Raw genomic sequence first — 10,922 nt, 5'->3', positions numbered from 1 at the left:
ACCTAAGATTTAGTGTAAAGCATGAACAAAATCAACCGGCTTCGGAAGAAGTCCATTTCTTGAACAGAGACTTACTTTTTAAAATTTTTTATTACAATTAAAATTAGTCAAAAGCAAATCGATTTCTTTTGATCAAAATAACTCATGTTTACATCATATTTATAAAACAAACTGTACAGTAAAATATATAAAGTTTTCACATTTTGCACTTCAATCATCATCTTCTTCCTCTTCATCACTGATCACATACTTCTTGTGCTTTTTATTCGCTTTATCGTCATCTTCTGCTTTCCTTTTTCCAGAAGGCTCACCCTCCTAAACAGATAAAAATCTTTAAAGTCTCAAAGTTCACAGAGAATATTTCTATAAAGGTTTATCAAAAGTAGCTCTGAGCTGAATAACCCTCAGAAAACCCAAAATAACATAATTGTTGTAATAAGAATGTTTACCAGCTGTAAAACCAGTGGTTTAGGTCATGGCAGTTTCCAAATCTTACAAGTACTAGAGGTGTTCAAAATGACTCCAGAGTAATTATAAAACTGATCCTAAAACCCAACTTCAAAACCACAAGGGTGAACTGCTAAGCAGCTGTGACCCAGTCTCAGAGAGGGAAGAAGCCGCTGTACATGGAGAAGGGCTGCAGGGAAGTGGAAACCGGCTTTGCCCCGGGAAGGGTTAGCGCTCTCCCAAAGAGGTTGGCCTGTGAACCACTCGTCCTGCTGAATATTTTACTTAAACTCTTTTTCTCCACTTCCTCAGACTTCACTTCTTCATTATGTAAAAAAACTTATAAAGATTGTCAATTAAAAAAAGTAATTTCTTGTTTTGGATGTACTAAAAACTCAAAGATTTTTTAAAAAAATATTTGAGGGAGTTCCCTGGTGGTCCTGTTTAGGAGTCCGCCTGGCAATGCAGGAAACGTGGGTTCGGTCCCTGGTCTAGGAACTAAGACCCCACACACCGCAGAGCAACTAAACCGGCTTGCCACAACTAGCGAGCCTGTGTGCCACAATGAAAGATCCCACATGATGTAACGAAAACCTGACGCAGCCACGTATGTATTTTTTTTTTAATTTTTAAACAATTTTTGAAGAAATTAAAGGCCTTCATACACAAGTTTCCAAAGCTTAAAATCATGCTGCACAGTGTTCTAACAGAAACAAAAAACTGAGGAAGTTAAAACAATTTTTACAGATAGAATTCAAACAGAACAACACTGAATAATATCAAATATTGATTAAAATGAAATGATACTAAATATGACACTCCCGAATTACCTTAATGAAACTCTTCACCAAAAATAAGGGTGACCAGTTTAAGGCTGAAGCTGGGGAAGGTGAGGCCTCTTACTACCCTGTCAAAGGACTGCTTCTGGATGTAGCATCCAAGCAGGCATGGCCACTTTTTCTGATGGTCCCTATGCCTGGCCTCTGAGGAGCAAGATCGTACCTCACACTTGTTTCCTGCCTTATTATCCCAAATGCATTCCCACAGATCCGAAGTCATAGAATTCAAACAGGACAGTTATGAACCCACAGGAAGAGATCCAGAGGTCCCCTGCACTTACTTCCCAGCAGGCGGCACTAAAGTCACCCCAACAGCAAGCCTGGAAGATGGATCCTGCCCCCAGGCTCTGACTAGCCTCCTATCTACTTCCCAGCCTTGGGCAAACCCAGACACTTCTCTCCCAAGCCCACACAGGCAAAAGCAAGGAGGACGCTGACTACTGCCACCATTTTTCATTTATTTTCAGCTGATGGATCTTACCTTAAACACTACACACAAGCCTGTTGGTGACAACCTTGCCCAAGTACATTTCAGTGTGTATGGTCTCTTCAGCTCTAAAACTTTTTAATGGGTTTGGGTGAATAAAAGAACAGCTTTCTAAAAGGTGGGAGCAACTGTCCTGAAGGGTCCTACATAATGCCCAGCAGCTGGGAGCGCAGAAGCCAGGTCAAAGCTCTCCCAAAGAGGTCTAACCAGCACCAGTTCTAATCCTCTGTCTGGGGTAAGACGCTCCAGAATTCAGCTCCAAAAACCCTTCCAGGACTGACTGCCCTGGCAGCTACACAGAAGCACAGTGAAGTCCAGCCAAGGCATGCAGGCCTGCTACTCTCAGGATTTAGAAAGGTAGTGGCACCCTTCGGGAGACCTCATCTTAAGAAATTAGGAGTGTGGGATTCTGCCTCGAACTGAGCTGGAATAAACCCCTGTGCCATGTAAATACAACACATGACAAAAATATATTAGATGAACACAAAGCTTCCTAATACAGTCATGAATGAGTTCCTGAATACTAAGTCTCTTCAGTCATGTCCGGCTCTCTGCAACCCTATGGACTGTAGCCTGCCAGGCTCCTCTGTCCATGGAATTCTGCAGGCAAGAATACCGGAGTAGGCTGCCATGCCCTCCTCCAGGGGATCTTCCTGACCCAAGGATCGAACCCAAGCCTCTTACATCTCCTGAACTGGCAGGAGGGTTCTTTACCACTAGCACCACCTGGGAAGCCTCACAGTCATGAATGCAGGTCCCTAAAGACAAAGGAACCGGCAACCCACAATCACACAGGAGCTAGCTTCTAACAATTTATTTTTCAGGTTGAGTGTAAAATTCACATTGTAAACAGCTCTCAAACCTTACTTAACCCAAAATATACCTAAGACTATATACCAATTAAGGTATCTTAAAGTACAAGAGATGACAAGAGTGAATGTCGACATTCTAGGAATCAGCGAACTAAAATGGACTGGGATGGGTGAATTTAACTCAGATGACCATTATATCTACTACTGTGGGCAGGAATCCCTCAGAAGAAATGGAGTAGCCATCATGGTCAACAAGAGAGTCCAAAATGCAGTACTTGGATGCAATCTCAAAAACGACAGAATGATCTCTGTTCGTTTCCAAGGCAAACCATTCAATATCACAGTAATCCAAGTCTATGCCCCAACCAGTAACACTGAAGAAGCTGAAGTTGAACGGTTCTATGAAGACCTACAAGACCTTTTAAAACTAACACCCAAAAAAGATGTCCTTTTCATTATAGGGGACTGGAATGCAAAAGTAGGAAGTCAAGAAACACCTAGAGTAACAGGCAAATTTGGCCTTGGAATACGGAATGAAGCAGGGCAAAGGCTAATAGAGTTTTGCCAAGAAAATGCACTGGTCATAACAAACACCATTTTCCAACAACACAAGAGAAGACTCTATACATGGACATCACCAGATGGTCAACACCGAAATCAGATTGATTATATTCTTTGTAGCCAAAGATGGAGAAGCTCTATAGAGTCAGCAAAAACAAGACCAGGAGCTGATTGTGGCTCAGACCATGAACTCCTTATTGCCAAATTCAGACTTAAATTGAAGAAAGTAGGGAAAACCACTAGACCATTCAGGTATGACCTAAATCAAATCCCTTATGATTATACAGTGGAAGTGAGAAATAGATTTAAGGGCCTAGATCTGATAGATAGAGTGCCTGATGAACTATGGAATGAGGTTTGTGACAATGTACAGGAGACAGGGATCAAGATCATCCCCATGGAAAAGAAATGCAAAAAAGCAAAATGGCTGTCTGGGGAGGCCTTACAAATAGCTGTGAAAAGAAGAGAAGCGAAAAGCAAGGGAGAAAAGGAAAGATATAAACATCTGAATGCAGAGTTCCAAAGAATAGCAAGAAGAGATAAGAAAGCCTTCTTCAGCAATCAATGCAAAGAACTAGAGGAAAACAACAGAATGGGAAAGACTAGAGATCTCTTCAAGAAAATCAGGGATACCAAAGGAACATTTCATGCAAAGATGGGCTCAATAAAGGACAGAAATGGTATGGACCTAACAGAAGCAGAAGATATTAAGAAGAGGTGGCAAGAATGCACAGAAGAACTGTGCAAAAAAGATCTTCATGACCCAGATAATCACAATGGTGTGATCACTGACCTAGAGCCAGACATCCTGGAATGTGAAGTCAAGTGGGCTTTAGAAAGCATCACTACGAACAAAGCTAGTGGAGATGATTGAATTTCAGTTGAGCTATTCCAAATCCTGAGAGATGATGTTGTGAAAGTGCTGCACTCAATATGCCAGCAAATTTGGAAAACTCAGCAGCGGCCACAGGCCTGGAAAAGGTCCGTTTTCATTCCAATCCCAAAGAAAAGCAATGCCAAAGAATGTTCAAACTACTGCACAATTGCACTCATCTCACACGCTAGTAAAGTAATGCTCAAAATTCTCCAAGCCAGGCTTCAGCAATATGTGAACCATGAACTTCCTGATGTTCAAGCTGGTTTTAGAAAAGGCAGAGGAACCAGAGATCAAATTGCCAACATCTGCTGGATCATGGAAAAAGCAAGAGAGTTCCAGAAAAACATCTATTTCTGCTTTATTGACTATGCCAAAGCCTTTGACTGTGTGGATCACAATCAACTGTGGACAATTCTTCAATAGATGGGAATACCAGACCACCTGATCTGCCTCTTGAGAAATCTGTATGCAGGTCAGGAAGCAACAGTTAGAACTGGACATGGAACAACAGACTGGCTCCAAATAGGAAAAGGAGTACGTCAAGGCTGTATATTGTCACCCTGTTTATTTAACTTATATGCAGAGTACATCATGAGAAACGCTGGACTGGAAGAAACACAAGCTGGAATCAAGATTGCCGGGAGAAGTATCAATAACCTCAGATATGCAGATGACACCACTCTTATGGCCGAAAGTGAAGAGGAACTCAAAAGCCTCTTGATGAAAGTGAATGTGGAGAGTGAAGAAGTTGGCTTAAAGCTCAACATTCAGAAAACGAAGATCATGGCATCCGGTCCCATCACTTCATGGGAAATAGATGGAGAAACAGTGGAAACAGTGTCAGACTTTATTTTTCTGGGCTCCAAAATCACTGCAGATGGTGACTGCAGCAATGAAATTAAAAGATGCTTACTCCTTGGAAGGAAAGTTATGACTAACCTAGATAGCATATTCAAAAGCAGAGACATTACTTTGCCCACAGAGGTCCGTCTAGTCAAGGCTATGGTTTTTCCTGTGGTCATGTATGGATGTGAGAGTTGGACTGTGAAGAAGGCTGAGTGCCGAAGAATTGATGCTTTTGAACTATGGTGTTGAAGAAGACTCTTGAGAGTCCCTTGGACTGCAAGGAGATCCAACCAGTCCATTCTGAAGGAGATCAGCCCTGGGATTTCTTTGGAAGGAATGATGCTAAAGCTGAAACTCCAGTACTCTGGCCACCTCATGCGAAGAGTTGACTCACTGGCAAAGACTCTGATGCTGGGAGGGATTGGGGGCAAGAGGAGAAGGGGATGACAGAGGATGAGATGGCTGGATGGCATCACTGACTCGATGGACGTGAGTCTCAGTGAAGTCCGGGAATTGGTGATGGACAGGGAGGCCTGGCGTGCTACGATTCATGGGGTCGCAAAGAGTCAGACATGACTGAGCGACTGATCTGATCTGATCTGAAAGTACAAGAAACCAACACCCAGAGAGCCAAGGCTTCCAGGGAAACATACTCTGAACCTCGGCCTTGGGAAAGCCTCACTCTAGAGGGGAAGCTGGAGCTACAGTTGTTCCAAGTTGCTGATGGCTCCATAAAGACAGCTGCCAAGGAAGGAATGGAGGTTCTATGGGCAGAGCAGGGGGAGGAGAGAGACGCAGAAGGAAGCAGACCACCAGTACCACATTCTGGGAAGTCTCAGCAGGTCGCCTCTTTTACTCAAGAAAGCTGCGGCCTGGACATGCCACCCTTTCTTCCCATCGTCTGCATGTTCCTTTCCACGGGATCTTTCCCTTTTCCACAGTTTCTTCTACTACTACCAGCCTTTCACCCTGGGAGTAATTTAGGTTTTCTAAAATTTTCTCTGCTTACAAAAATAAGGGAGGATAAAAAGCTTTGTTTTTTCTTTTTTGCAACTTAGTCCCTATTGGGGAAGGGAAATGAGCATTCACTGTGACACCTACTTTCATATCTGTTATTAACTAGAATACAACTTTATAAGGCAGACAGCATAAGTCCCATAGAACAGGTGAGGAAACAGACTTGGAAATGTGAGATGCCTTGCTCAAGCCAATATGAGAGGTAGAGGGTAGCCCCAAGATTCAGCAATCCAGAGCCCTGTCCTTTCCCCCATATCAAGGAATGCTCTCATGACAATGGTCATTCTCTGGTACGGGGACTTAAGGTTTGAAAACTGGCTTAATCTCAGAGGAATATCTAGATTCATGGCGTGTGGGTGGGGTTTAGTGCGCAAATAAGGAGAGAGGCCTAGAGCAGGTCCCCCCCCGCCTCCCCCCGGCTCTCCCACTGTAACCCACTCCAGGACCTGAACTGGGGTAGTGAGGAGGTTGGGAGGTCCAGGCAGAAGCAAAGTCTCTTGTCAGGAAAGGAGAAGCGGAAGGGGGGCGGCGGGGAGGGGCAACAGGAAGACTTAACAGCGAGTATTCGGGTGGGGGAGGTAGAGGGCAGCTCCTGTAACAGACAGCTAGGAGGCATTCGCGAGAGGTATTTTTAAGTCACGCAGTTACAGGTTTCTAACTGCCCGGCCTTGAAGAAGGCTATCTGATGGATCACAGGTTGAAATCTCATTTCTGAGAATTCTAGGAATAAACAGAAGTCCCATGACATTTTTCAATTTTCACTCAGTTTCTGCTTGCCAATAAATAAAATGGCATCTGCTTAGATGACGACAGCTGTTTGCCAACAGTTCAACACACTGTAAATGCATCATTAAGACATCTCCTATCTAATTTAAAACAAATATGTTGCAGAATAATTTAACAATTTTGTCTATTTATCTTCCATAGCATACCACTTCCAAGAAGACTGGGAAATACTAAATGTTGTGATTAACCAACAATAACACAAGGACAAAATTCCGTTTCTCATGAGAAAAGAGCTCATGCAAGTTCACAGTTCACAGAAGGCCAAACTGATCAAAGTACATTAAAATCATGAGTAACAGGGACACAACAATGTTTCCACAATATGGCAGAAGAGCCCTTTGAATAACCCTCTCACTGAAAATAACGATGAAAAACTATAAACAAACCCAAGTGATGGCAAGAAAATAAGGTATAATCACAAGCCAAAAATTAAGCAAAACCAGGAACCCACAGAGACGAGCAGAGCACTAAAGCAGGGTTTCTCCTTGACGACAGTTACCGAACTGTATGAACTACAAGCTTTGCTTTTATGCCTTGCAGGGTGCCGAGGACAGGACACAAAGGCCAAGTGCAGCAGATAAACAACAGACCCCGAAGGACTGTATCTTTACTGTTCAGGTGAACTAGAGATAAGCCCAGGCCCCTTTCTCTGAGGCAGGGGTCAGCAAATCATTCTGGTAAAGGGCCTGAGGCCAAATGTCTTAGGCTGTACAAGACATATGGTTTCTATTGCAACTAATCAACTCTGTCACCGCAGAAAGAAAACATCCAGAGACAATACATAAATGATTAACTATGGGTAGATTTTGAAAAAAAAGTTTATTTGAAAAAAAAAAAAAACAGGGGCAGGCTAGATTAGCCAGCGGGATGTAGTTTGCCAACCCCCGTTTCAAATGCCTGCAAGGGTAATTTCCAGTCTCTAACATTTGAACTAATTAAGAGGGGATTAAGAAAATTTAAACATTTCTAGGAAAATTCATAACAACAAGTCAGAAGCCATACTTCCAATAACTAAAATGATCTGTTCCAAGAATATAATTTAAAGTAGTCCCAAGGTATCCAAGAAGCAAATATATATCATCTTCAGGGCCATCAATCTAGGCTATAAAAATCCCCACTGATCTGAGTAAATCAATCATTTAATCACAGAACACATGGAGAAATAAGTCATCATAAAACAGCTATCAGAAATAATCAGAAGTAAAACCACATATGTAAAGACTTCAGAATATCAGATATAAAAGACCATACCAGTAGGTTTAAAATACTTAAAGACATAAAGGAGAAACTGAAAAATATGAATTAGGAGCAGGATTTTTTTAAATGACCAATTTGAAAAACTAAACCTCTAGAGATTAAAAAACTGAAATAATTAAAAATTGAGTAAAAGAGATCAACAATGTATTAGACAGCTAAAGAAAGAAACAGTGAACTAGAAGAAGCTGTCCAAGAACGCAAAGCTAAAAAGACATGGAAAATATGAAGGACAGCTTGAGAGTCATGGAGGATAAAGTGAGAAGGAATAACATGCATCCAATCAGAGTTTCATGAAGAAAGGAAAAAGAATGGTAGAAAGGAATATCTGAAGAATTAATGGCTGAGAAATTTTCAGAACTAATGAAAGATATCAATCTATAAATTCAGAAAGTCTAACAGATCCCAATCAGAGAAATCAAAAGAAATTCAAAGTAGGATACCACAGAACAGTTCAAGAACACCAAAAATAACAATAATCTATAAACTTAAATAAAATAAGTAAGTTCTGGGTATGTAATGCACAGCACGGTGACTGTAGTTAATAATACTCTATTGTACAACTTAAAGTTGCTAAGACCATACACTTTAAAAGTTCTCATCACAAGACAAAAAATATACATAACTATCGTGGTGATGGATGTTAACCAGACTTACTGTGGTAATCACTTTGCAATATACACATGTATCAATCAAATCATTACGCTGTACACCTGAATATAACATCATATAAAGTTATATGTCATATATCATGTATCAAGTTACATATATCTTGAAAAAGACTTAATTAAAATTTTAGTACCTGAACTCTCATAATTTGAAAAGGATACTGTTAAAAATATAAGTTAAAATTCCTTTGAAATTTTATTATTTCAGTAACACATGGAAATTTATTTTATTGAATTACTCAATACTATTTCAAATACTAGTTAATCTACATAAAAAGAAAAGATTTTTCTACCATAAGAATTATTTCTGTAATTTTAAAAACATATTGAAAAATTTTTTAAAAGAGCAAAAGAAAGAAGAGATACACAGTCTACCCACACTAAATGCTTTCTATAATAGTTCTCCAGTAGAGCCTGGCTCTCTCAGGGCAGGTCTTCCCCCAGGCCTCTCCATCTACCTGGCATGCCCATCCTGGCTGGTGTGCCCTGTGCTAGCATTCTTCCTTCAACACACCAAGAAGAGGTCTCCTTCTCTAAGCAGGGGTATTAGACGCTCTAATGGGCCACTCCCAGCCTGTTTCTGGATTTATCTCACTGAGCTTCAGTGAAGTATGTAGACACATGTCTGTGCTCCTAGGCTGTGAGCTCCTCCTCATTTCAGTCATTAACATGTGGGTACAGGGTAAACCTCTAGAATTGAATAAATTTAGTTTTACCTCATCACTGGTGAGTTTCTTCGCTTTGAGTAACCTTTGAGCCCTATCTTCTTCTGATCCCTCATCACTGTCTGATGAATAGATTCTAGCTCGTTCCTCTGAAAGCAAAGAGTAAGATTTGTGAGTGACTTTCAAAGATAATCCATTCCTGGATCTTTCTTCTGATGTGTATCTTCAGTTCCTTCTGTATACTGTTTACAGAGAAGCAAATAATTAAGAACTTTTAAAATTTCAGATTTCCCTGGTGGTACAGTGGATAAGAATCCACCTGCCAATGTAGGGGATGCAGATCCAGTCCCTGGTCCAGGAGCAATTCCACATGCCACAACTAAGCCCACGGGCCACAGGTACTGAAGCCTGCGCCTCTAGAGCCCATGCTCCACAGCAAGAGAAGCCACCGCAGTGACGTCTGAGCACCATGAGAGTAGCCCCTGCCTGCCGCAACTAGAGAAAGCCTGCAGCAACAGTGAAGATCCAGCGCAGCCAAAAATAAAAAAATATTCAAAATTTAAAGATAAATGTAAATTGAGATCTGTTGAAACGAAGTACTTGTCCTCTCAAATACGAGACTGATTTTAAAAAACTTTTTTAAGGTTTGTATGCAAGATGATTAAAGAGACAGACATCACTATTCTTCCAAAATAGCCCGAGTCATTCTTTCATAGAGGTAACAGTTAACTCAAGCTTTGGAGATAAAACAGGAGGTGGTTTCCAGGGCCTGTAAGACCACCTATTGCCAGGTAGACATTTCCAAGGGAGATGGAGATGAATAAGTCTGTGCTGACACCCCAGCTCAGGTGAAGCATGGTGAAATAAGAACAGTTGCTATTAGACCAACCTCCTCACTTCAGAGCCCAAAGCCCTGCCTTTCTCCCTACTCCCTGCCTACCTGACTACCGGACAGAACTGACTGTTAATAAATTTGCCTGTTAGGACTGTAATCACTGGGGAACTGAATATTATATAACTCTCTCCTAAAGACATCCTCAATTTTTTGTTTTTATTTAATTTATATGGCATGTATTTCTACAATTAATCTTTTCTGTGGGAAATTAGCACTAATGAAAATATAAAAGGTCTTTATATGTAGTCCCAAAATAAATAATAGACAGGTAGGAAGGGTGTAAAAAGTCCACCAGAACAAATGCAGTTGCTGTTTAAAAAAAAAAAAAAAAAAAGGAGAAAGGCATCCCATGGAATCGTCAGAGAAAGAGAAATTTGGGTGGGTGTTCTTAAAATTTATCATTCTAACAGAGCAAGGTGACCCAAGGTTTTGTATAGTGATTCCCAAAGCTCTATTAAAGCTCATCTGGAGAAGATTAGATCCTCATTTTACTGATGGGGAATGTGGTATATTCAGAGATGTGGAGTCACTCCTGAAGCTGATGAGTGCTAAGTACAACGATGATAGTTTTGTGTGACGTTTATTTAGTACTTGTTATATGCCGGGCACTGGATACAGTATTTAATATGCAGTATGTCAGTCAATTCTCAAAATAACCTCATGGTGTAAACACTTACTAATAAGCAGCTTTTTTCTTGATAAGGTAACAGAAAAAAGAGGTACTGTAACTTTCCAAAAGTCATCCAGCTGAAAAGTGGCAGGGCTAAG

The 10,922-nt window shown here is 40.9% G+C and overlaps 1 protein-coding gene across 3 annotated transcripts in view; it reads right to left on the bottom strand.

Annotated features, from left to right (window-relative positions):
* Positions 1–71: 71 nt before the first annotated feature.
* Positions 72–10,922, bottom strand: part of LEO1 (LEO1 homolog, Paf1/RNA polymerase II complex component) — a 36,116-nt gene continuing 25,265 nt past the window's right edge. For 2 of the 3 annotated variants that reach the window (XM_005211799.5, NM_001082604.1), the window contains exon 11: positions 72–315. In XM_005211799.5, the coding sequence (XP_005211856.1) occupies positions 308–315 (8 nt within the window). In that variant the 3' untranslated portion in view covers positions 72–307. Of the gene's footprint in view, positions 316–9,310; positions 9,409–10,922 lie in introns of all 3 variants that reach the window. The other variant, XM_005211798.5, reaches the window with a different exon arrangement.

Source organism: Bos taurus, chromosome 10 (assembly GCF_002263795.3).
Source record: "Bos taurus isolate L1 Dominette 01449 registration number 42190680 breed Hereford chromosome 10, ARS-UCD2.0, whole genome shotgun sequence".
Taxonomy (NCBI): Eukaryota; Metazoa; Chordata; class Mammalia; order Artiodactyla; family Bovidae; genus Bos; species Bos taurus.
This window is presented reverse-complemented; position numbering and strand designations above follow the sequence as displayed.